The sequence below is a fragment of the Bubalus bubalis genome, chromosome 3, assembly GCF_019923935.1.
Source record: "Bubalus bubalis isolate 160015118507 breed Murrah chromosome 3, NDDB_SH_1, whole genome shotgun sequence".
Classification (NCBI taxonomy): Eukaryota; Metazoa; Chordata; class Mammalia; order Artiodactyla; family Bovidae; genus Bubalus; species Bubalus bubalis.
In genome coordinates, this window is record NC_059159.1 from 40,367,190 (window position 1) to 40,390,415 (window position 23,226).

Consider the following 23,226-nt stretch of genomic DNA (forward strand, 5'->3'; position numbering starts at 1 on the left):
AGTCCTTCCAATGAATATTCAGGACTGATTTCCCTTAGGATGGACTGGTTGGATCTCCTTGCAGTCCAAGGGACTCTCACGAGTCTTCTCCAACACCACAGTTCAAAAGCATCAATTCTTTATTTTCCAACTCTCACATCCATATATGACTACTGGAAAAACCATAGCTTTGACTAGATGGACCTTTGTTGGCAAAGTAATGTCTCTGCTTTTTAATATGCTGTCCTTCCTATACCTCTGTGCCAAGCCTTGGGGGCCAGATAGAAGTGCTGCTTCTCTGAGTTTCAGTTTCCCCATCTGTGAAACGGAGAGCTGACTGCCCTCCTCCCAGGTGTTTGTACAGATGGCCTAAGCTGTTGGAATAAAGCAACTGCCCATGATAGCCAGAAACGGCTCCACGTCTGTCTGCCAGTGATCCGCCCCTGCCCAGCTCTGCCAGGATGGCCCCTTGGTTGTCACTGGTGGGGGGGGCCTTCTCCCCTCTCCGACTTTCCTTGGGGAATGTGATCTAATGGATTCCCATGGCTCACCCGCTCGCCTGTCCTGGGATCCGGGACTTACAGCCTCATCTTCCTGCCCCCTCCGGATTCAGACCAGCCCAGAAGCCTCTACTCAGCCCTCACCATTGGCCTTCCCTTTCCTTTCACTATTGGTGTCTGCGTCTCAGCGCCTGCCCACTGTCTCAGGGAGGTGCCTCATGGCAGCCCGCCCCTCTAGCCTGGTTTCCTCAGGAAAAGCCTGGGGAGGAAGCAGGAAGGGGGTTGGGCGCTGTGGGGGCCAGACTGACCCAAGCCCTCCGGCTGCACTGGCCGCCATGGGGCCGGGGCTGCTGTTCCCTCTGTTGCTGCTCGAGGCTCTGGGGGCCCCGGGGTCTGAGCTGGATGCCGGGGGGCGGCACGTCTGCAAGGCCAGCAGGTGGGTCTTGTGGGAGTCTGATGAGGCGGGGAGAGGACATGAAGAAAGAGGGGCTAAAGCGGGAGGGGCTCGGGGACAGCCTGGAAGGCGGTGGGATGGCTAGGGACAGAGCGGAAAGGGTTTGTGGACGTGGGGCTGTGACCCTTGGCCAGCCCTACCAGATGGGGCTGAGGCCAGAGACAGTGATCCATCTGCAGGGCCAGGCTGCCCCCCCGGCTGACCCCTCTCTGCCCCACAGCCCCTCTGCTGAGCTCCAGTGCTGCCCAGGCTGGAGGCAGAAAGATCAAGAATGCACCATCCGTGAGTAGCCAGGATGGTCCCACCCACCCCACCCCACCCACCACTGGAGGAGAAAGGAGGACAGAGCCCAGTGACCCTTCCTATCCACCCTGGGGTCTGTTTGCCCTCCTGAGCCCTTGTGCCAGGGTCCCTCCTGTGACCCAACCCCCCGCCCCCGAGGAAACAGCCCTTGAGGGAGGCAGGGGCGGCGGGAGCCATTGAGAGGGACAGAGTGTCCCCTGGCCGCACCCCTGTCCTTCCAACCTGGGTGGGGTGTTTTTCAGCCATCTGTGAGGGGCTGGATGCCTGCCGGGAAGACGAGGTATGTGTGAAACCAGGCCTCTGTCGGTGCAAACCTGGATTCTTCGGAGCCCAATGCAACTCCCGTGAGTCCTGAGTGTCTCCTGAAGGATAAAGGCGCCGGACAGGACCAGGGGAGAGGGGAGGTGAAGCAGGTAGCAAAGTAATCTTACAAGAGCAGGGCCAGAGTCCCTCCAAGCTTTGCTGAGGAAACTGAGGTCCGGAGACAGGAAGTGACGCACTCCCGGGGATGCCCTGAGTCATCTGGTTTCTACGCCATCCTCAAAGTCCTCCCACAGGTTCAGTTCTGGGCTGTTCATCTTCCCTTTCAACTTCCTGAAAGATGCCGGAGATCCCGGTCAACTGCAAAATGAATGTGCTCTCAGTCTCATACACCTTATGCCAGTCTGGAGGGTGACTGGAGTGTCCACCTTCTCTGGCACAAAGGGGGACTTGGCAAAGTGGTTGGTGGGCAGTTTAGCCAGAGGGTAGCCAGCCGCCATGAGTCGGGGTTGAGAGGAGACGCTGAGGGTGCATGGCGACCCCAAGGGCAGCCTCCAGGCCTGGATAGACAGTTTGGGGTGGGGGGAACCCAAAGAGAGGGAGGAGGGGCCCAAATGCAGGCCCACCCACTTCGTGTGGCTCTGGACCGCCCTGGCCCCTTTCCCACTCTTAAGTGTGTTCAGGAATGTGGAAGTGGGAGGCTGGGCCAGTGCTAAGGAGCCTTATGGTTCAGAGTCGGGGGTGGGGGGTAGGGGGGGTGGGCAGGAAGTGAGCTGTGCCCCAGGGGAACAGGCTGTCCTGGGCTCTTGGAGGGTCCCTCCTGGCACACAAGGGGGCGCGCGGCGAGCATCCGTGCCCAGCCCCGAGCCCGCTGACCCTCTTCCATCCCCCCTTGCCCTGTCGCAGGCTGCCCGGGCCAGTACTGGGGCCCCGACTGCAGGGAGGTCTGCACCTGCCACCCGCACGGCCAGTGCGAACCGGCCACCGGCGTGTGCCACTGCCAACCTGACCGCTGGGGCGACCGCTGCGAGTTTCCGTGCGCCTGCGGTCCCCACGGCCGCTGCAACCCCGAGACCGGCGCGTGCCGCTGCGAGCCCGGCTGGTGGTCGCCCACGTGCCGCCGCCCGTGCCAGTGCAACCCCGCGGCGGCGCGGTGCGATCAGGCCACCGGCTCCTGCCTGTGCGAGCCAGGCTGGTGGGGCCGCCGCTGCAGCTTCCGCTGCGCCTGCCACGGCTCGCCGTGCGCGCAGGAGTCGGGCCGCTGCGCCTGCCGGCCGGGCTGGTGGGGACCCGAGTGCCGGCAGCCGTGCGAGTGCGTGCGCGGCCGCTGCAGCGCCGTCTCCGGCCAGTGCTCCTGCCCGCCCGGCTTCCATGGCGTGCGCTGCGAGCTGCCCTGCTCCGCCGGCCAGTACGGGCTCCGGTGCCGCGACAGGTGAGCCAGGGTGAGAAGGGAGGGAGGAGGGCGTGTGAAGGAGCAGGAGAGAATGAGAGGGGAGGCCGGGGCGCTGGGAGAAGGTTGCGCAGAAACAGACAAGGGTGGGGTGAAAGAGGGCAAAGAGACCCTCGGTGCCCCTAAGTCCAGCCTCGCCCACCACTTTCATCTGTTTCAGTCAGTCAGTTCAGTCACTCAGTCGTGTCCGACTCTTTGTGACCCCATGAATCGCAGCACGCCAGGCCTCCCTGTCCATCACCATCTCTGGAGTTCACTCAAACTTTAGTTCATCGAGTCGGTGATGCCATCCAGCCATCTCATCCTCTGTCGTCCCCTTTTCCTCCTGCCCCCAATCCCTCCCAGCATCAGAGTCTTTTCCAATGAGTCAACTCTTCTCATGAGGTGGCCAAAGTACTGGAGTTTCAGTTTTAGCATCATTCCTTCCAAAGAACACCCAGGGCTGATCTCCTTTAGAATGGACTGGTTGGATCTCCTTGCAGTCCAAGGGACTCTCAAGAGTCTTCTCCAACACCACAGTTCAAAAGCATCAATTCTTCGGCACCCAGCTTTCTTCACAGTCCAATTCTCACATCCGTACATGACCACTGGAAAAACCATAACCTTGACTAGACGGACCTTTGTTGGCAAAGTAATGTCCCTGCTTTTCAATGTGCTATCTAGGTAGGTTCATCTGGTTACTGTTAAACAAAATACTCCTAGCAAGCCGTAGAAACAGGACAAAAGAAACACAACAAATCGCGTGGCAAAAGGACTATTGCAGGGTCTCTCTGCCTCTCAGGGTCTTTCAAACTTTGACCAGGTCCACCCACTTTAAGAAACGTTTTACATTCCATCATATATGTATTCAGTTCAATTCAGTCTCTCAGTTGTGTCCGACTCTTTGCAACCCCATGGACTGTAGCAGGCCAGGCCTCCCTGTACATCACCAGTTCCCAGAGCTTGCTCAAACTCATGTCCATGGAGTGGGTGATGACATCCAACCATCTCATCCATTGTCATCCCCTTCTTCTCCTTCCTTCAATCTTCCCCAGCATCAGGGTCTTTTCCAATGAGTCAGTTCTTTGCATCAGGTGGCCCAAGGCTTGGAGCTTCAGCTTCAGCCTCAGTCTTTCCAGTGAATATTCAGGACTGATTTCCTTTAGGATTGAGGGTCTCTCAAGAGTCTTCTCCAACACCACAATTCAGAAGTATCAATTCTTCGGTTCTCAGCTTTCTTTATGGTCCATTTATTTGTTTATTTATACATATGATATACATATATATCATACATGTATATGATGGGCAATATATTAACTGAAGTAAAAAAATTAGGCTGACAACACACACACACACATGCATATATATACACCCAAATGTTTTCTGTTCTCCCTTTTTAAATTCTGGTCAGGATCTGTTAAATTGATTTTATGAACTCCCCTTCTCCCACTAACGAGTCTGATCCAAGCGCATGATCCTAGATAATTAAGTCTCTGGAGGGAGAAAGTTCAAATAAGGATGAAGGCAATATTAAGATAAGCCTTAGTGGAAAAGTTGTTAAAAGAGTAGATCCTAAGAGTTCTCGTCACAAGGGAAAAAAAAAAAACAACTTTATTTTTTGGTATCCATATGAGATGATGGGTGTTAACTAGACTTTTCATGGTAATCATTTCACACTATATATATGAGGTCATTATGCTGCACACTTTGAATTCATAATAGTGCTGTATGTCAATGATAACCCAGTAAACCTTAAAAAAATCTAAAGATAAAATGCTAGTGGTGAAAACATGCACTTGATGCCTTTTTATAAAGCACAAAATGGGAAAGGAGCTAAACTAGTGAGGCCTGTTCATGCCAGACCTCTGAGGTGGCAAGGGTGGAAGGGAGGAAGGGGAAGGGGGAGGAAGGAAACCCTGGGCAGAAGGGAGGCAGAGGTTGGGGTGGTAACTTGGTTTCCCTGGCTGGGCTGGGAACTCCTGGGGACCCTGGGATCCAGGGAAGGATGGGGCTCAGAATGGGGGGGTGGTTAGGAAAGGGCTGGAATCCTACTAGAGCCTCAGAGATAGTCTGTCCAGCCTCTTTGTTGTACAACATGGGGAAACTGAGGCTCAGACCTGCCTGAATGGCCCTGCTGGAACCAAGATGCTCTCTAGACCCTGGAGGCCTGGGTGGGTGCCACATCCTTCCGCCTCCCAGGGCTCCCTGGACTCCTTCTCTTCCCAGCTGTGGCCACTGCAAGCAGAATAAGCCGTGCTCTGCAGACACAGGCAGCTGCGAGGCCTGCGAGCCGGGCTGGAACGGGACCCAGTGCCACCAGCCCTGCCCTCCTGGCACCTTTGGCGAGAACTGTAGCCAGCAGTGCCCCCACTGCCGGCTTGGAGAGGCCTGTCAGCCAGACACCGGCCACTGTCAGCGCTGTGAGCCTGGCTGGCGGGGGCCCAGGTGAGGGGCCAGCTGCTCAGGGTGGGGTATACCTTCCTTCTAGATGCTTGCCCCAGCTGCTCCCTCTTGGAAAGCTGCCCCCTCTTCCAAGCATATAGTCACACAACCCCATGGGGCCCACCTCTGGGTGAAAACTAAGGCAGGAAACATGGGTGATGATGGGGCCCTGGGCAGGCCCCCCACTACTCAGGCTTCCCACCCTTATCTTCCTCCAGGGATCTGTAGTCTGTCACCTATTGGGTCTGACCTCAGATTCAAGGCCCTGCTTGCACCTGAGCTTCACTGCTGAATACATAGACGCTTGGGTCTCTGAATCTAGAAGTATTGGGGGAAGATGGGTGGGGCCGTGGAGGGGGGGAGGTCAGGCTGGCCTTGCTCTCCATTCTGAGTCTCCCCTCACCTCAGGTGCGAAGACCCCTGCCTGACTGGCACCTTTGGGGAGGGTTGCGGCTCTACCTGCCCCACCTGTGTCCAGGGGGCCTGTGATGCTGTGACAGGGGAGTGTGTCTGCAACGCTGGCTACTGGGGGCCCAGGTGAGGACTGGGAGGAGGAGGGGCCTAGGTCAGGCCTATGTGCAGTCTGCTCCCTAAACTTCCCTGCCTGGGCTTCTCCACCGCCCACCCAGCATACTCATAACTAGGAAGGTATTCCTCTGGTTGTGGGGCCTGCATCTTCCAAAGGAGGCTCAGTAGTAGAAGCAGAACCAGCTCAGTCGTGTCCAACTCTGTGTGACCCCATGGACTGTATGTAGCCTGCCAGACCCCTCTGTCCATGGGATTTCCCAGGCAAGAACGCTAGAGCGGGTTGCCATTTCTGTCTCCAAGGGATCTTCCCAACCCAGGGATCTCTGGCACCTCCTGCCTTGGCAGCAGATTCTTTGCCACTGAGCCACCTGGGGATGTCAGTGTCGCCAATGTCAGGTTCTCCCACCTGTGGGACAGAAGAGAGTATTAACTGGCAGAGATTTCATTTTACAGAGGAGAGGACCCAGGCCCAGAGAGTTAGGGCGGGGCTGGGCCTTGCCCAGAGCTCCAAACTCGAGGAAGTCTGGATTCCACTGGCATCCTGCTTATTTCAAAGATAGCGCCAAGTGGACATGGAATGAAGATCATGAGAGGTGGACCCTGCCTGAGGCTTGCACCCTGGGGGGCCTGGCGGCCAGGGGGCAGTTCGTGGATGGTCTCTCTGGAAGATGGGCTTAGGGGCTAAGGGATTCTAGTAAACACTGCCAGGGGTGGGGTGATTAGAATGTGGCTCAGAGGTCAGAGGAGTCTGGCTGGGCATCCTTCAGGGGAAGTCTGTGTGGCAGGGGGTGGGGAGCAGTGCCCAGAAATCTACCTTCCCCTGCCAACCTCTATGCCTTCTCAGCCAGCCTCCCGCTTATCTCCCCTGTCCCCCCAAAGCTGCAATACTTCGTGTCCATCTGGCTTCCATGGAAACAACTGCTCTGTTCCCTGCGAATGTCCAGAGGGAAACTGCGACCCTGTCTCTGGGGCCTGCCAGCTGGGTAAGCTGGAACAAAGAGTACAGGGTGAAGTAGCTGGGGGAAAGGTGGCCTTTTTTTTTTTTTCGGCTGTACTGTGTGATATGTGGGATCTTAGTTCCCTGACCAGGGATCAAACCCACGCCCCATGCAGTGGAAGCTCGGAGTCTTAACCACTGGTCTGCCAGGGAAGTCATGAAAGAATGGCCCTTGACACAGGTTCTGGGACTTCCTTACTTGCTAGAAAGGCTAAGCCCACTTCAGATATGCTCTCTCTACCTGAAATCTGTATGGGTGCTTTGGAGCTCCCCAAAGACAGGATAGAGCCTTGGTCCCCTGAGAAAACAGGCTAGCACACAGGAAATGGGTACACAGGGCTGGACACTGGGGTGTTTCATCAGGCCTGAGAATTGGGGCAAAAGTTTGTGGAACAGGCCTTGGACCATCAGGAAGGGACAGACCAGCAGGGAGGCTGCCTGGAGGAGGGGGCCTCCAAGCTGAGCTAAGTCTACATCTCTCAGAAGAGGGGGAGGGCCCCACAGGTGGGAGATTCTGGGGAGAAGGCAATGCAGAGCTAGAGAGGAGACATGATGTGCGGGAGACAAGAAGGTCCCGAATACGTGTCCGTCCCCCGCCCTCCCTAGGATCACATAGTCAGGACACCGCCCTCATCGCGGGCATCCTTGTTCCTCTGCTGCTGCTGCTCCTGGCCACCGCCTGCTGTGCCTGCTGCTGCTGGGCCGCCCGGCTGGACCCCAAGGACAGGTGAACTCGGGCCCCTGTGTTCCCGACCCCACAGCTCAGGCCATGGGTGAAAGCAAGGTGGTATCTATGGTTTCCTTTCTGGGATGGAGATAGGCTGACCTTGTCACACATGTAGGTCAGAGGTAATGAGGTAGCTGGCCATGGCCGTGGCCTGGAGACACCAGGTCAGCCACCTGCCCTCCTCAGATGCTTCCAGGGGTGGGGGGTGTGGGGGAGCAGGCACCAGGCTGGCAGAAGGCAGAAGCAGCAGGATAGCTCTGGGCGGGGAGGCAAAGAGATGTGAAGGGAGAGTGCCGTGAAAGCCTGTGCAAGGGTTCAGCAGAGAGCGTGGTTTTCCGAGAAAAGGAGAGGCGAGGAAGGATTGAAGCTGGGGGGCTGCTGCGGGGAACACTCTTCGCACAAGAGCTTTGTTCCTTTCTGAAACCTCTTCGTATTTCTTGGCCCCTTGGAAGCTCAGAGCAGTGTGGACGGAGGTTTTGAGCAAGGCACTTGGGGGTAGGGGATTTGCCTTCTTAATTCCCAGGAGGACACAGACCCAAGGTGACCCTGCTAGTCACTGGCCTGCATGAAGCCCGTGCCGTTTTCTGGACTCTGTTTTGTCTGGTGTGCCATTAGTTCACTCACTACCCCTCGAGCATGTCCCTCTTGTCTGTGGGGGCATCATCAGAGCAGCAGGCCTAGAAGGCCCTACCCTGGGGACCTAGTTCTCAGGGAAAAGGAGAAGCCCCTCACTCAGGAACCAGGATGCGTGCACAGTCTGTCTGAGGAATGGCAATGAGTGAAGCAGTCGCTTCCAGCTTGGGGGTGGGGACAAGGGTGGGCTTCCCGGAGGTGGTGTCACTTCCAGAAAGATCAGTGAGCTGGGGCTCAGTGAGGATGATAATCACACAGAGCTGCATTTGGGGGCAGCCCTCTGTGTAGCTGGTGCTATACTGGGTCCTGAAAAAAAGCTCTGATAGGAGTTGTTGTCCCCATTTTACAGATGAGGAAGTTGAGGCCCAGAGAGGCTAAATCAGAGCCAGATTGGCCACCTTGTGACTCTGGAGCCATGCTGCCCTCTGTGTCAGGCCTGGATCTCGGGGTCAATATTTTATATATATATATATCTCTCTCTCTCTCTCCAGATCTCAGTTCGGATTTTACTCTGTAGTCACAGAGAGTAACTGAGGTAGACATGGTCACTTTGTCACTTGAGCCGTGGAGTGAGAATGGTCCTGGCCCTTTTCTCCTGCCCTAGTCAGGGCTCTCCCACACTGACCACTCTCCCTTGCCCTCAGGCCAGTGAGAGATGGAACCGCCATGTCCAGGATGAAGCTGCAGGTCTGGGGGGCCCTGACCTCCAGCCTGGGCTCTGCGCTGCCCTGTGGTTCCCTGAGCAGCCACAAGCTTCCCTGGGTGACAGGTAAGTGGGTGCTGAAGGTCAAGGGTTGCCAAGGGACAAGGTGTCCCCTCGGGTGCTGCACTTGACCTGGAGCCCCTCCCCCGCAGTCTCGCACCACGACCCGGAGATCCCCTTCAACCACAGCTTCATCGAGCCGCCCTCCGCTGGCTGGGCTTCGGATGACTCCTTCTCTTCGGATTCCGAGTCTGGAGAAGAGGACGAGGGTCCTGCCTATTGCGTGCCACCCCAAGAAGGTAGCCCCCAAACAGCCCCCTGCCCCTGAGCCAGCCTGCTCATCACACCCTCTTCTTTATTCCTTCAGCAGACGTGTAGCAGGCGCCCACTCTGCGCATCACGGTTCTTGGCGGTGGGATGCAGTCGAGAACAAGAGAGATGCCTGCCCTGCCCAAGCATATAGTCTACGAGACAGTGGGTGGTAGGACAGAGTGATACATGCTTTCACGAGGGCCATGCGAGTAGATGCTCGTAATCCAGCATGTCAGGGGTGACAGGGGTCAGAGACGATGTCTCGGAGTTGAATCTGGCAGAATCAGTAGGAGTTAGCCCAGGGACAGGGAGAAATGGCAGTGACATTTCAGGAAGAGGGAACAGTGTACACAAAAGGCAGTAAGTAAGAAGGACATGGCCACGTGGCACTGAGAGAGTTTTAGCGTGGTTGGAGTGTGATATTATCACAAAGCTGGGGAGAACAGTGAGAATAGAGGGTAGCGGTGGTAGCCTCTGCCTGAATAGCCCTTTCCCCTGGCTCTCTGCATCCTCACCCTCTCCCTTGCTCCATTTTGGGGGCCTCCCAAAAGATGCTGAGCTGGGTAAGTAAGATGGATTTGGGAGCCCAGCCCAGCTTCAATCAAGCACTTCTGTCTCCTCTGCCAGGGATGGTCCCTGCGGCCCCAGCGGAATCCTCAGAGGCCAGCCTGGCTGGAGGTCCCTTCCCTCCCCCTGAGGATGCCTCCACGCCATTTGCCATCCCGCGCACTTCCAGCCTCGCTAGGGCCAAGCGGCCATCAGTCTCCTTTGCTGAAGGCACCAAGTTCGCACCACAGAGTCGCCGAGGCTCCGGGGAGCTCTCCAGCCCGCTCCGAAAGCCCAAGAGGCTCTCCCGGGGGACCCAGCCAGGTCCTGAAAGCCAGGAGACTGAGAATTCCACAGGCCCACAAGTGGAAACAGATGGGGCCCCTCCTGGTACTGCCAGCCCCAGGGATTCAGCTGTTGGTCGCCGCCGGCTCCCACTTGGTGGCCGGACAGTGGCTGAGCGTGTGGAAGCCATCGAGGGCAGCGTCCAGGAAAGCTCAGGCTCTGTCACCACGATCTACATGTTGGCAGGGACACCCCGGGGACCTGAGGGCCCCGTCCGGTCTGTCCTCCGCCGTTTTGGTAGCTTCCAGAAAGGCCAGGCAGAACCCAAGGTCAAGAGTGCCATCCCCAAGCCTCCACGTCGGGCCCTGAGTCGTAACAAGGACAGCCCCAGGCTGGACTCTGGCTCTGCCAATCAGAGCCCCAGCTCAGCCATGAAGGAGGAGCTGACTGGGGCCTTGGAGTCTTCAGGGACTGGGTCAGAGGAAGGGGCCAGGAGCCTGGGGGACAGCATCAAGAGCTCAGAGGGTGGCCAGGAGCTGGCCCCTGAGGATGGCCCCCTAGTACAGGATCCCCAGAAGGTGGCTGACAAGGAAGGGCAGGAGGAGCCCCAGTATGAAAATGTCATACCCATCTCTGGGCCACCGGAACCCTGAGGATCTTAAATTTCATGAGTGGGAAGATGGTGGATGGGGCTTAGGCCTCAGATTGCCCCTATCAGATTGTTTTGTGCTGGGAAAAGATCCCAGGGCCAGAAAGACATGCCCCCTTGCGCTTTCACTGGGAAATGTCAGTGCTGAAGGCCAGCTGGCTCTGGGTCCTAGCCGAGCTCTGGGAGTGGGTCTGGAAGGCCTGGGCAGAGACCCCACTGAATGGGGTCAGGAAGGGGGAAGAGATGACTGCAGGGACTTTTTCTCTGTTGTCCTGGGCTCTGTTTAGCCCCAGTCTCTTCTTTCCTTCATTTGCAAAACATTTTCCTGAAATGGGATACAACCAAACTGTTGGATGATAAAAGATTAAAGAGAGATTCCTTATGAAAGGTTCCTAAACAGCCAACTAAATCAGGTTGTGTAAGAATATGGGAGCTTGTTCATGCTATCCTGTTACATGTAAATCATGTTTCCTTTTTACAAATTTCATTCCTTTTGGCCTCAGAATACATGTTTAGAATTCTTCCATTTTGTGTTTATTTTGTGACTGTTTTATAGACTTAAAAAAAAGACGTGAGGGGGACTTCCCTGGTGGTCCAGTGGTTCAGCCTTGCCATGCAGGGGACTTGGGTTCCATTCCTGGTCAGAGACCTATAAGATCCCACATGCTGCAGAGCAACAAAGCCCATGGACCGCAACTGGAGAGCCAGAATGCAGCAACTACTGAAGCCTGCCCACTCTGGATTCCATGTGCTGCCACTAAGACCCGACATAACCGAATAAATAAATATTTTTTAAAGAAATACAAAAGATGGATGTGCGTAAAAAACACTTGAGAGGAAGGCATCACATGGCATTTTTCTCTGGGAGATGAGAGTGCGGCAGATATTTTCTTAAATTTACACATAATTTCCAAATTTCCTACATTCTTTTTTACTTCTCTCACTAGGTTGAATTTTTTAAATTATAACAAGCAATGTTGTTTGTTAAAAATAACAAGTACTGGGCTTCCCTAGTGGCTCAGTGGTAAAGAATCTGCCTGCAAAGGCAGGAGACACGAGTTCAGTCACTGATCTGGGAAGTGCCACATGCTGCAGAGCAACATGTGCCACAACTCCTGAAGCCCACGTGCCCTAGAGCCTGTGCTCCCCAACACGAGAAGCCACCGCAACGAGAAGCGCGCACAGCACCTAGAGAGAAGCCTCTGCTCACCACCACTAGAGAAAAGCCTGTGCAGCAATGAAGATCTGGCACAGCCAAAGATAAATAAAAGTTTAAAAATAAAAGGTACTAACATTATAGACATGTCTAGAGTAAAAATCAGATTTCCCTTCTCCTCAAGGGATTCTGTGGGATGAGGGAGGGGCCAGACTTAATTTTCATGGAATGCCTGTTGGTCTAGTCCTGAATTCTTTCCTCACATATTTGCATTACCCAGACAGGAAACAAAGATCAAACCCCTCTGTCCCAGTGGGTAGAGAAGCTCATGAACACTTTAGATGCTTCCTTTCAGATGTTTTTCTGTGCGCATGAAAACAGAAGAGCGTCTCATTCTGCAGTTTGCTATTTTTCTTAACAATATATCCTGGCTATGTTTTGATGTTAGTTAATATAAAACTACCTCTTTTTATAAAAAATGGGATTCCATCATGGGGAAATAACACAGGTTATTTAAGCCATCCCCTACCTATGGGGATGTGGGTTGTTTCTAATTATTTTGATCCAATAAATGATGCAGTAGCCAATTCGGTTTACATTTCTTTTTGTTATTAGTGCTAGTTTTTTTGTAGAAGAGATTCCTAGAAGTGAAATTGCTGGGTTATGGGGTAAGAACATTAAACATTTCAGTATTTACTCCAAATGGCCCCCCAAAAAGAGCTGAATGGCTTTATGTTCTCATAAATTATATTGGTATCTGTTTCCCCACACCCAATCTGATAGGTTAGAGGTGGAATCTCATTACTATTTTAGCACACACACAAAATCTCTAAAGCAATAACATGTTTGTTTGTTTTTTTTTAATTTTATTTTATTTTTAAACTTTACATAATTGTATTAGTTTTGCCAGATATCAAAATGAATCCGCCACAGGTATACATGTGTTCCCCATCCTGAACCCTCTTCCCTCCTCCCTCCCCATTCCATCCCTCTGGGTCGTCCCAGTGCACCAGCCCCAAGCATCCAGTATCATGCATTGAACCTGGACTGGCAACTTGTTTCATACATGATATTTTACATGTTTCAATGCCATTCTCCCAAATCTTCCCATGCAATAACATGTTAAAGTTTCTTAAAATGTCAAACTCTTTGTACAGATAAGTGTTTTGTTTTTGTGAGGTTTTTTTTTTTTTTTGGCCATGCCATGCAGCTTGTGGGTTAGTTCCCCATCCAGGGACTGAACCTGGGCCCTCAGCCGTGAAAGCACAAAGTCCTAAGCACTGAACCACCAGGGAATTCCCCAGATAAAAGTTTTTTGTTTGAGGTTTTTAACTCAAAAAAATGATATTTTGATATGAATGACATAAAAAACATCATTCATGCAGCCAATGCTCATAGCAGCACTATTTATAATATCCACGGCATGGAAGCAACATAAGTATCCATCACAGCTGAATGGGTAAAGATATGTCTACATATCTACATGTCTACAATGAAATATTACTCAGCCATAAGAAAGAACGAAGTATTGCCATTTGCAGCAACATGGATGGACCTAGAAATTATCATACTAAGTAAGTCAAAGACAAATATAATGAGATCACTTTATATGCGGAATTTAAAAAAATGATATGAATGAACTTATCTACTAAACAGAAATAGACTCACAGACAAAAAAACAAAATTATGGTTACCAAAGGAGAAGGAGGGAGGAATAAATTAGGAGTATGGGATTAACATATATAAAATATTAATAGATAATAAACAAGGACCTACTATATAGCACAGGGAACTATATTCAATATCTTGTAATAAACTACAGTGAGAAAGATATAGCTGTAATAAACCACAATGAAAACTATATAACTCCATATATTCATACATGGAGCTTCCTGGTGACCCAGTGGACTGCATGGGGCATGGGTTTGATCCTTCATTAAGGAACTAAGATCCCACATGCTTTGCTCCGTGACTCAAAAAAAAAAAAAACAAAACACACACACACACACACACACACATATAATGGAATCACTAAAAAAATGAAAAAAATAGTATCATTAAAATGTGAATTTCTGGGACTTGCCTGGTGGTCCAGTGGTTGAGACTTCACCTTCCAAGCAGGGGGTGTGGGTTTGATCCTTGCTCGGGGAGCCAAGATCCCACATGCTTTGGGGCCAAAACATAAAACAGAAGCAATACTGTAACAGATTCAACTGTTGTTTAGTCGCTCAGTCATGTTCCACTCTTTGCGACCCCATGGACTGTAGCCCACCAGGTTCCTCTGTCCATGGGATTCTCTGGGCAAGAATACTGGGGTGGGTTGTCATTTCCTTCTCCAATACAGACTTTAAAAATGGCCCACATTAGAAAAACTTTTTTAGAGTGAATCTCTATGATTATTCTAAGACCAAACTTCTTTTCATATCTTTGTCAGTTATTAGTATTTTTTCCTATAGATGATTTGGTTATATTCTTTCCCCAATTTTCAATTGAGATGGTCATCTTTTTCTCATTGATTTATAAGTGACTTTATATCAAGGATATTAATTCTTTGCCCAGTTTGTGATTGGCCTTTTAATGCTGTTTATAGTTTCTTTCTCCTTTTCCCTACAGAAATTAAAAATTTAAATTTAGACAAGTCTTTTTCTTTTTGACTTCTGGGTTTAATGTCATGTGTAATGGAAAGATGGAAAAGCCTTTTCTACCTTAAAATCAGTAAAATAATCTCCTACATTTTTTTAGTACTTCAGTGGTTTTATTTATGATTTTTTAATTGAAGTACAGTTGATGTACAATGTTTTATGATACACGTGTACACTATAGTGACTCACAATTTTAAATTGTAATTATAAAATATTGGCTATATTCCTAGTGTTGAGTAACATATCCTTGTAGCTTACTTTAGCTATAATAATTTGTTCACGATTTGCCAGCAGTGCTGATATGGGGTCTTTAAAACTCCTGACAAAAAGACTGGGGAAAAAAAAAGCCAAACCCAGGGAATAACCTGGTGGTCCAGTGGTTAGGACTTGGTGCTTACAACTGCCCTGGCCCAGGTTCAATCCCTGACAGGGGCACTAAAATCTTTAAAACACAAGGCACAGCCCCCCCACCCAAAATACACAGAAAACAAAACAAAAAACCCCCCAGAATTTCATTCAAATTAGACCTGGATTCAAATCTCAGTTCTGACATACTTGTTTTGTGACTTTGGAAATGTTACTTAAAGCTTGTTTTTTCATCTGGAAAATGGGCATGTGGCTATCTTCCAGGGTTACTGTAGGGATTAAATGACACAGTATGTAAAGCACCTAGTAAATTTTTGACTCTCAATAAAGGGTCATTATTATCGGCATTACATCATTCTCCCAGCTTTGAGTCCTTTATTCCTAGAAGCTGACACTTTTCATCTTTTCATTTATTTATGTTTCATTCAACAAACTCATTTTGTGCTTACTTCTGTATCAACAGCTGGTTATAGCAAGCTGAATAAGGCATGGCTCATGTCCCCAGAATTCATAGTCAATGGGAAAATTGGAAGTCAAACAGATCAATCAGTTCAGTTCAGTTCAGTTGCTCAGTTGTGTCCGACTCTTTGCGACCCCATGAACCACAGCACGCCAGGCCTCCCTGTCCATCACCAACTCCCAGAGTTCACTTAGACTCACGTCCATTGAGTCAGTGACGCCATCCAGCCATCTCATCCTCTGTCGTCCCCTTCTCCTCCTGCTCCCAATCCCTCCCAGCATCAGAGTCTTTTCCAATGAGTCAACTGTTCGCATGAGGTGGCCAAAGTACTGGAGTAATCATTCCTTCCAAAGAAAACCCAGGGCTGATCTCCTTGCAGTCCAAGGGACTCTCAAGAATCTTCTCCAACACCACAGTTCAAAAGCATCAATTCTTCAGCACTCAGCTTTCTTCACAGTCCAACTCTCACATCCATACATGACCACTGGAAAAACCATAACCTTGACTAGACGGACCTTTGTTGGCAAAGTAATGTCTCTGCTTTTGAATATGCTGTCTAGGTTGTTCATAACTGTCCTTCCAAGGAGTAAGCGTCTTTTAATTTCATGGCTGCAGTCACCATCTGCAGTGATTTCGGAGCCCCAAAAAATAAAGTCTGACACTGTTTCCACTGTTTCCCCATCTATTTCCCATGAAGCGATGGGACCAGATGCCATGATCTTCGTTTTCTGAATGTTGAGCTTTAAGCCAACTTTTTCACTTTCCTCTTTCACTTTCATCAAGAGGCTTTTGAGTTCCTCTTCACTTTCTGATATAAGGGTGGTGTCATCTGCATATCTGAGGTTATTGATATTTCTCCCGGCAATCTTGATTCCAGCTTGTGCTTCTTCCAGCCCAGGATTTCTCATGATGTACTCTGCATATAAGTTTAATAAGCAGGGTGACAATATACAGCCTTGACGAGCTCCTTTTCCTATTTGGAACCAGTCTGTTGTTCCATGTCCAGTTCTAACTGTTGCTTCCTGACCTGCATACAGATTTCTCAAGAGGCAGGTAAGGTGGTCTGGTATTCCCATCTCTTTCAGAATTTTCCACAGTTTATTGTGATCCACACAGTCAAGGGCTTTGGCATAGTCAATAAAGCAGAAATAGATGTTTTTTTCTGAACTCTCTTGCTTTTTCCATGATCCAGTGGATGTTGGCAATTTGATCTCTGGTTCCTCTGCCTTTTCTAAAACCAGCTTGAACATCTGGAAGTTCACTGTTCACGTACTGCTGAAGCCTGGCTTGGAGAATTTTGAGCATTACTTTACTAGTGTGTGAGATGAGTGCAACTGTGCAGTAGTTTGAGCATTCTTTGGCATTGCCTTTCTTTGGGATTGGAATGAAAACTGACCTTTTCCAGTCCTGTGGCCACTGCTGAGTTTCCCAAATTTGCTGGCATATTGAGTGCAGCACTTTCACAGCATCATCTTTCAGGATTTGAAATAGCTCAACTGGAATTCCATCACCTCCACTAGCTTTGTTTGTAGTGATGCTTTCTAAGGCCCACTTGACTTCACATTCCAAGATGTCTGGCTCTAGGTGAGTGATCACATCATCGAGATTATCTTGGTCGTGAAGATCTTTTTTGTACCTTTTAGAACTAAACCCAAAAAAGATGTCTTTTTCATTATAGGGGACTGGAATGCAAAAGTAGGAAGTCAAGAAACACCTGGAGTAACAGGCAAATTTGGCCTTGGAATACAGAATGAAGCAGGGCAAAGACTAATAGAGTTTTGCCAAGAAAATGCACTGGGCATAGCAAACACCCTCTTCCAACAACACAAGAGAAGACTCTATACATGGACATCACCAGATGGTCAATACCAAAATCAGATTGATTATATTCTTTGCAGCCAAAGATGGAGAAGCTCTATATAGTCAACAAAAACAAGACCAGGAGCTGACTGTGGCTCAGATCATGAACTCCTTATTTCCAAATTCAGACTTAAATTGAAGAAAGTAGGGAAAACCACTAGACCATTCAGGTATGACCTAAATCAAATCCCTTATGATTATACAGTGGAAGTGAGAAATAGATTTAAGGGACTAGATCTGATAGATACAGTGCCTGATGAACTATGGATGGAGGTTCATGACATCGTACAGGAGACAGGGATCAAGACCATCCCCATGGAAAAGAAATGCAAAAAAGCAAAATGGCTGTCTGAGGAGGCCTTACAAATAGCTGTGAAAAGAAGAGAAGCGAAAAGCAAAGGAGAAAAGGAAAGATATAAGCATCTGAATGCAGAGTTCCAAAGCACAGCAAGAAGAGATAAGAAAGCCTTCCTCAGCGACCAATGCAAAGAAATAGAGGAAAACAACAGAATGGGAAAGACTAGAGATCTCTTCAAGAAAATTAGAGATACCAAGGGAACATTTCATGCAAAGATGGGCTCGATAAAGGACAGAAATGGTATGGACCTAACAGAAGCAGTAGATATTAAGAAAAGGTGGCAGGAATACACAGAAGAACTGTACCAAAAAAAAAAAAAAAAAAAAAAACAGATGAATAGATAATTACAAAACAGTCTGGAGACAATCACCGGGAGTAGTTAGGGAAGACTTCCTAGAGGACATGCTGTTTCAGGAAGGACTATGTTTGAGGGTCACAGGTGAGAGAACAGCACCTGCAGGAACTACAGGTAATTCCATGTGATTGGAGCAACTAAGAGCAGGCAGGTCAACCACCGTGGGGGAGGAGCCTGTGTGGGTCAGGTTGGAGAATTTGAACTTTATCCTGCAGTGCCAGTGGTAGAGTTTCCGAAGCCTTTAGCAGAGATCCGATTTACCAAGGTTAGATTTGCATTTCCCAAAGCTCACTGGGATGGAATGGGGGTGGAGAGATGGATTTGAGTGGCTGAGATTGGAACCTCGATGAACAGCAGCTGCTGTCCTATGGACACACATGGGCAAATTAGATAAACATTTAGGAGATACAGATTCTATGGGTGGGGTCGGGGTGGGATGGAGAGGGACAATAACAGCCGGTGACCAACAAATACTGAAAGATGTTTCACGGTATCTAACTTCAAGTAGGCAGTGATGCTATGATCTGCGAGGTACCGTTTTTTGTGGGGGGAGAAAGTGAATTACTTTACAGGTGTGTTTGAAACAGTTTAGAAATGTGTGTGGAACAACTGCCTGAGAAACAGCCCTCAAGCAGGTGGCTCTAGGAGGGAGGGACGGAAAGATTGATTGAAGTTTGTCAAGTGAGCTGGGGAGATTCTTCAGGGTGGGGCAACCAGATAGGCAACCAGCCAGGATCCTCCAAGACCAGAGCGTCAGGCTAGGTCTGAGCAAGGTTGCCAGCGGCGGGTTGATGGCGGCAGGGGGCGCACTCGGACTCAGGGTCTAGGAGCACTAGGCTGCTGGGGCTCTCACAGCCCTAGGGTGACAAACCAGCTCCCAGAGTGTATCAGAGAGACCAAGCTGAATCGGCGGGAGACAGAGGGCCCTCCGACGGGTTGTGCCTTGATGGAGGACAACCTCCAATTGGAGCTAAAACTCCGGAGCCCAGGCTCCATCCCCCTGCCCTGGCAATTCCTCGGGGGCTTGTCCAGGTCGCTCATCAGACCAGGAGCCTAGAGCTCTCCCGACCCCAAGCGTCTTCCCGGAGGCCTGACTTCTGCTAGTAGTTCTGCGCTGCCCACCTCGCCACCTTGCAGAGGCCCCTAATCTGAAGGAGAACGGGGAGTAAGGGAGTAAAGGTGGCACCCGGCAGTGGGAATGGGCTGGGGGGTCAGAGGCTGGAGGGGGTACCTGACGTCCTAGGAGACAGACAAGCCCCAGACTCCCACGTGGAGATCCCCGAGGGACACCTTCCAGAGACTGGACAGATGACACCCAGAAGTGCGGGTCATGAATCAGGAGAGAAGGGAAGAAGCACACCACGCCTGGACAGAGCTCCGGGGATCCGGAATGTGCAGACAGCGCTTGGACGGGGTGCTAAAGGCAGGAGAGCGAGGATTCAGGACACAAAGCCCAAGGAAGACAGGATGGCAACATCGCGTGGGGAGGTGGCGGGAGGCAGAACGACCCACGCGGAGCCAGAGCATCGGGCGTGGTGCTCAGCACACAGTGACAGCTGGGGACTACGAAGCGGGCCGGAGGAAAACGGAGCCAGGGAGCTAAGCGGGCTTCGGGAGGGAGACCCGCGTGCAGTTAGGGGAAGTCCGAGAGCTCCGGAACAGCGAGCAGAGGACCCAATCCAGGGACAGGATTTCCAGGTAAGACTCTGGAGAGGCGATGGGAGAATACCCCTGGAGCTTCCCGGCCAGACTGACTCCAGTTTTAAGCCGCAGACCTACAGCACCGCCACACGCAGCCCCCTGCCCCCACCAGCTCTCTTGTTTGTCTCCCAGTCCGGCCGGAACCGGCTTCTGCTCGTCGCGGGGCGGGCGGGTGGCTGCCGATTGGTTAACGCCTGTTTCCAGCCCCGACTCAGCCAATCAGCGTGCGGCAGTGTTTTCTTCTAGGGGTCGGAATAGAAGGGCTGGAATAAAAGGAGGGGGCAGAAAAGGCGCCGGCCGGGCCCGATACACACCAGTAGGAGCCGGGTGAGCTGGATCCTGGGGACCCGGGTCCCGACCTTGAGTGCTGGGGAGAGGAAGGTGCAGGAGTAAGGGCGTAGGGAGAAGATGTCTGCATAAAGGAGGAGAGACTGAATGGATGAGGAGCCGCCGGGGAAGAGGTTCAGGAGCGAGCTAGGGGATGGAGGAGCAGGGTTCGCTTCCATAGAAACGAGCTAATTGCCGAGGAAACGGCCCCAGACGGGGGTCGCGCGGGAGGCTCGCGCCGCCGGTTTGAACCGGCTTCGCCTCTCCCATGCGGGGCTCGCGTGGCCGCAGCGCCTAGCGACCTAGACAGCGGCCAATGGCGTGGCAGTTCCTGTGCCGTCAGGCCAATGAGCGGGCCGCGGGCGGGCCGTTCCGGAGCTCCGTGCGCTGATCTTGTGGTTAAGGGAGCCGGGTCTGGGGAAGGGTCTCCAGTGCGTGCGGGCGGGCCGGCTCTGGTGAGGGTCCCGGGGACTGGCAGCCGTAAGGTGTGTCCCTGCCCAGGTATCCGAACCTCTGGCTGCCTCTCCTGACAGCTCCCAAGCTGCGTCAGTCCTGCTGGGAGCCTGCATTAGTTCCACGTCCCTGAGCATGCGTTTGTCATTTCGTGTTTCTGTGCCTCAGTTTCCCTCCGAGTGAGCCGAGAGAGAAGTCTCCCTGCCTGGCCGGGGCGGCTTCTCCCGGAGCTGCGGGCTGGCGGATGAGCCAGCGGCGGAGAGGGTGGCCCAGGGCCGAGGCAGGGCTGGGGCTTCCTTGCTGCGCGCACTTGTCTCCCGCGCTGCGGAGGGGGTGAGAAGCTGCGCGCGCTGCGGCAGCGGCCCGGGTTGGCCGCCCCGGCTGGGTAGGGCCGGGCGCTAACGCCGAGGTCCGCGCGCAGGTGGCTGCAGAGAGAAGCCCGAGCCGGAGCCGGGTCGCCGCATCTCGCCGCGCCTCGCCTCGCCATGGCGCCCACCCTGGCCACTGCCCATCGGCGCCGCTGGTGGATGGCCTGCACGGCCGTGGTGGAAAACCTCCTCTTCTCGGCAGTCCTCCTGGGCTGGGGCTCGCTGCTCATCATGCTCAAGTCGGAGGGCTTTTACTCCTACCTGTGTACTGAGCCAGGTGAGACGGATACCTGGGCTGGGGGGTGGTCGTTCCGGGAATGGAGGCTTTGGGAGGGGACGGAGGGCGGTGTATACCCAACCAGCAAGACCACCTCCCTGCACAACTCCTCCTAGTTAGCAGAAGGCCCATTTAAACCTCCTCCCCCCTCCAGCTCTGCTGGGTACAGATCATCGTCCCTGTTTTTTGGCTGAAGACATTGAGCCTCAGACAGATCTTCTGACTTGCATGAGGTCTCACAGCTGGAGACTGTCATAGATCCAGAACCCCCAAGTCCAGAGTGTTCTTTCCACCACCGGGGAACATGACTGGACTCCTCTCCTCCCAGTGCCTGGCACATCACTTGCCTTGCAGTAAACATGTTGCTCTCTGACTGTAAGAAAGAGGAACTCCTGACTCAGTGGCTGGGGTGCAGCAAGAGAGAGGAAGTGGCTTGGCCTCCACCCCGTGAAATGTTCATCTAGAATCTAGATGGTTTTCAGTCAGGCCTTGAGTGTCTAAAGGGCTTGTCGGATACAATTTCTTTTCTATTTTTGCTGCTTTCTAATTTTCCAAAGGACATTTCCTCCCACAGGCTGTGAGAACATCTCAGTGGCCTTCTTCCCCTGTAAGGGGGAGGGGAAGGGGGTATTTCTGGAAATGACACTAGGGCTGTCCTCTACCTTTGCCTCACGTTGGTATAACTGAATGAAAGCTGAGGATGCCTGTCTACAAGAAATCTCACCCCCCACCCCCGTGGTCACACCCGATGACCTTGTTTGAGGATTCTGATTGCTGAAGGTCAATGGGACTCAGCCTAAGGGTGGGACCCAAGTGGCTCTCACTCTCTACACTTCTATCCCCCTTTTCAGCAACCTTGATAATAAATATTTTCTTCTGCCCTCTGTCACTTCCTAATGGTTGAAACGAGTAGGGTCTCTCCCCAGTACCTTTGACAGCCAGCCCCCGCCCCAGTTCCCTTGGATGGAAATAACCCAAGTCTGACCTGCATCACACCACCAGCTTGCCATTTTTTTCCTCCCAAGACTGCTAACTTTGAGGGAAGAGAAAGCTTTGGATCTGCTCATGCTGCGTGTAAGCCGGTGTAGAATCCTTGTTTTCCTACTCTGATCTTCCCAGGAGGTTGCTGAGCATTCCAGTTACTAGGGAAGCTTCAGCTGGAAGAGGTTAAGGACAGGAGAAAGGGAGGAGATGCTGAGACTGCCTGAGAGAGGGCAGAGAGTATATCATCTATAACCTTTAGCCTTTAGCCGCTCAGAAATATTTCCTAATAGCCTAAGGGTTCTTGGCAGACCTTTCCCCACATCAGCAAGAAACCTTGGGAGACAGGAAAGTCACTCAGACCTTGTTCCTTGAACAAGCTTTCTGCTTTGCCTGAGAGATGTTAGGAGATTAATGACTGGAAGGGAACAGGTTGGAGCATTTGGCACCTCCTCTCCTCTCTTGTGGATCATGACCCTTCCTACTTGCCTCTGACAACTTTCTTCTGGCTGCATAGAGGGGTTAAAGAACAGAAAAAAACCCATCATCTCCAGATGAAGCTTTTAGCATCTCATCCAGACTGGAGGACTGAGGTGGTCAATTTTTTTTTTGTCCTACTGTGGTGTCAGAAGGTCAGATTCTAGGGTGGTTTATTTTCCCCCCACGTTGCCCACTGATGTAATTTATTTTATGGTCTTGGCAGCGCCGGGGCTGGTCACTTCATCCCTGCCCCAGCCTTGGCTGCTTCCTTCATTGAAGTGGGAGGAGTCCCAGCGATCATGCAGACAGCAGCGCTGAGTTGGTGTTTAAGCCCCTTTGAGGCTTGCCTGGTCCCTCCTGTAAACCCAGTGAAGGTGAAGGGTCAGGATTGTGGGTTGAACATCAACTTCTTATCCTGTGCCTTTTGTTCCTGGCTCTGATTTTGGTTTTTCTGACTATCTGGCAAACCCGCTGACCCAGCATCCGTGGCGGGCAGGCCTGCTGATTCCACAGGGCTTATCTCTTCTGGCCTCCTTGTTTCTTGGAAGTCTGAGCAGCCTGTTGCCTTGCAGGGCCTGGCATCCCCGTGTCTTGCCTGGCTGGGAGTACCTGGAGGATTTGAGGATCAAGATTTCTGCTTAGGCCTAATATTGTCATACTTGGGGACAGCTGAATTGCAGAGAGACAGTTTGGC

At 51.7% G+C, this 23,226-nt stretch overlaps 2 protein-coding genes across 11 annotated transcripts in view; both read left to right on the forward strand.

Moving 5' to 3' along the window:
• The first annotated feature begins 98 nt into the window (after positions 1–98).
• On the forward strand, positions 99–11,274 carry SCARF1 (scavenger receptor class F member 1). Of its 3 annotated transcripts, none has more exons than XM_025280892.3 (11): positions 99–915; positions 1,154–1,215; positions 1,479–1,580; positions 2,404–2,929; positions 5,153–5,371; positions 5,777–5,905; positions 6,776–6,879; positions 7,500–7,620; positions 8,898–9,022; positions 9,109–9,255; positions 9,896–11,274. In XM_025280892.3, the coding sequence occupies exons 1-11, from the start codon at positions 512–514 to the stop codon at positions 10,750–10,752; spliced, it is 2,796 nt and encodes a 931-aa protein (XP_025136677.2). In that variant the 5' UTR covers positions 99–511; the 3' UTR covers positions 10,753–11,274. The 3 variants fall into 3 exon arrangements, with proteins under 3 accessions (XP_025136677.2, XP_025136678.2, XP_044796518.1); XM_025280893.2 differs by having other exon boundaries at positions 9,146–9,255; positions 9,896–10,615; XM_044940583.2 differs by having other exon boundaries at positions 99–1,215.
• A 7,615-nt stretch (positions 11,275–18,889) lies between these two features.
• SLC43A2 (solute carrier family 43 member 2) overlaps positions 18,890–23,226 on the forward strand; it is a 41,388-nt gene continuing 37,051 nt past the window's right edge. Inside the window, exons 1-2 of one of the 8 annotated variants that reach the window (XM_044940589.2) lie at positions 18,890–19,643; positions 20,848–21,071. In XM_044940589.2, coding sequence (XP_044796524.1) covers positions 20,912–21,071 — 160 coding nt within the window. In that variant the 5' untranslated portion in view covers positions 18,890–19,643; positions 20,848–20,911. The other 7 variants (XM_044940585.2, XM_044940584.2, XM_025280895.3 and 4 more) reach the window with 7 other exon arrangements.

Coding starts and splice junctions, on each gene's coding strand:
- SCARF1 (XM_044940583.2), top strand. CDS start 522: ATGGCTCACCCGCTCGCCTGTCCTGGGATCCGGGACTTACAGCCTCAT. Junction 5,906..6,775: donor GCTGGCTACTGGGGGCCCAG/GTGAGGACTGGG, acceptor GTCCCCCCAAAG/CTGCAATACTTCGTGTCCAT. Junction 9,023..9,108: donor CAAGCTTCCCTGGGTGACAG/GTAAGTGGGTGC, acceptor CCTCCCCCGCAG/TCTCGCACCACGACCCGGAG.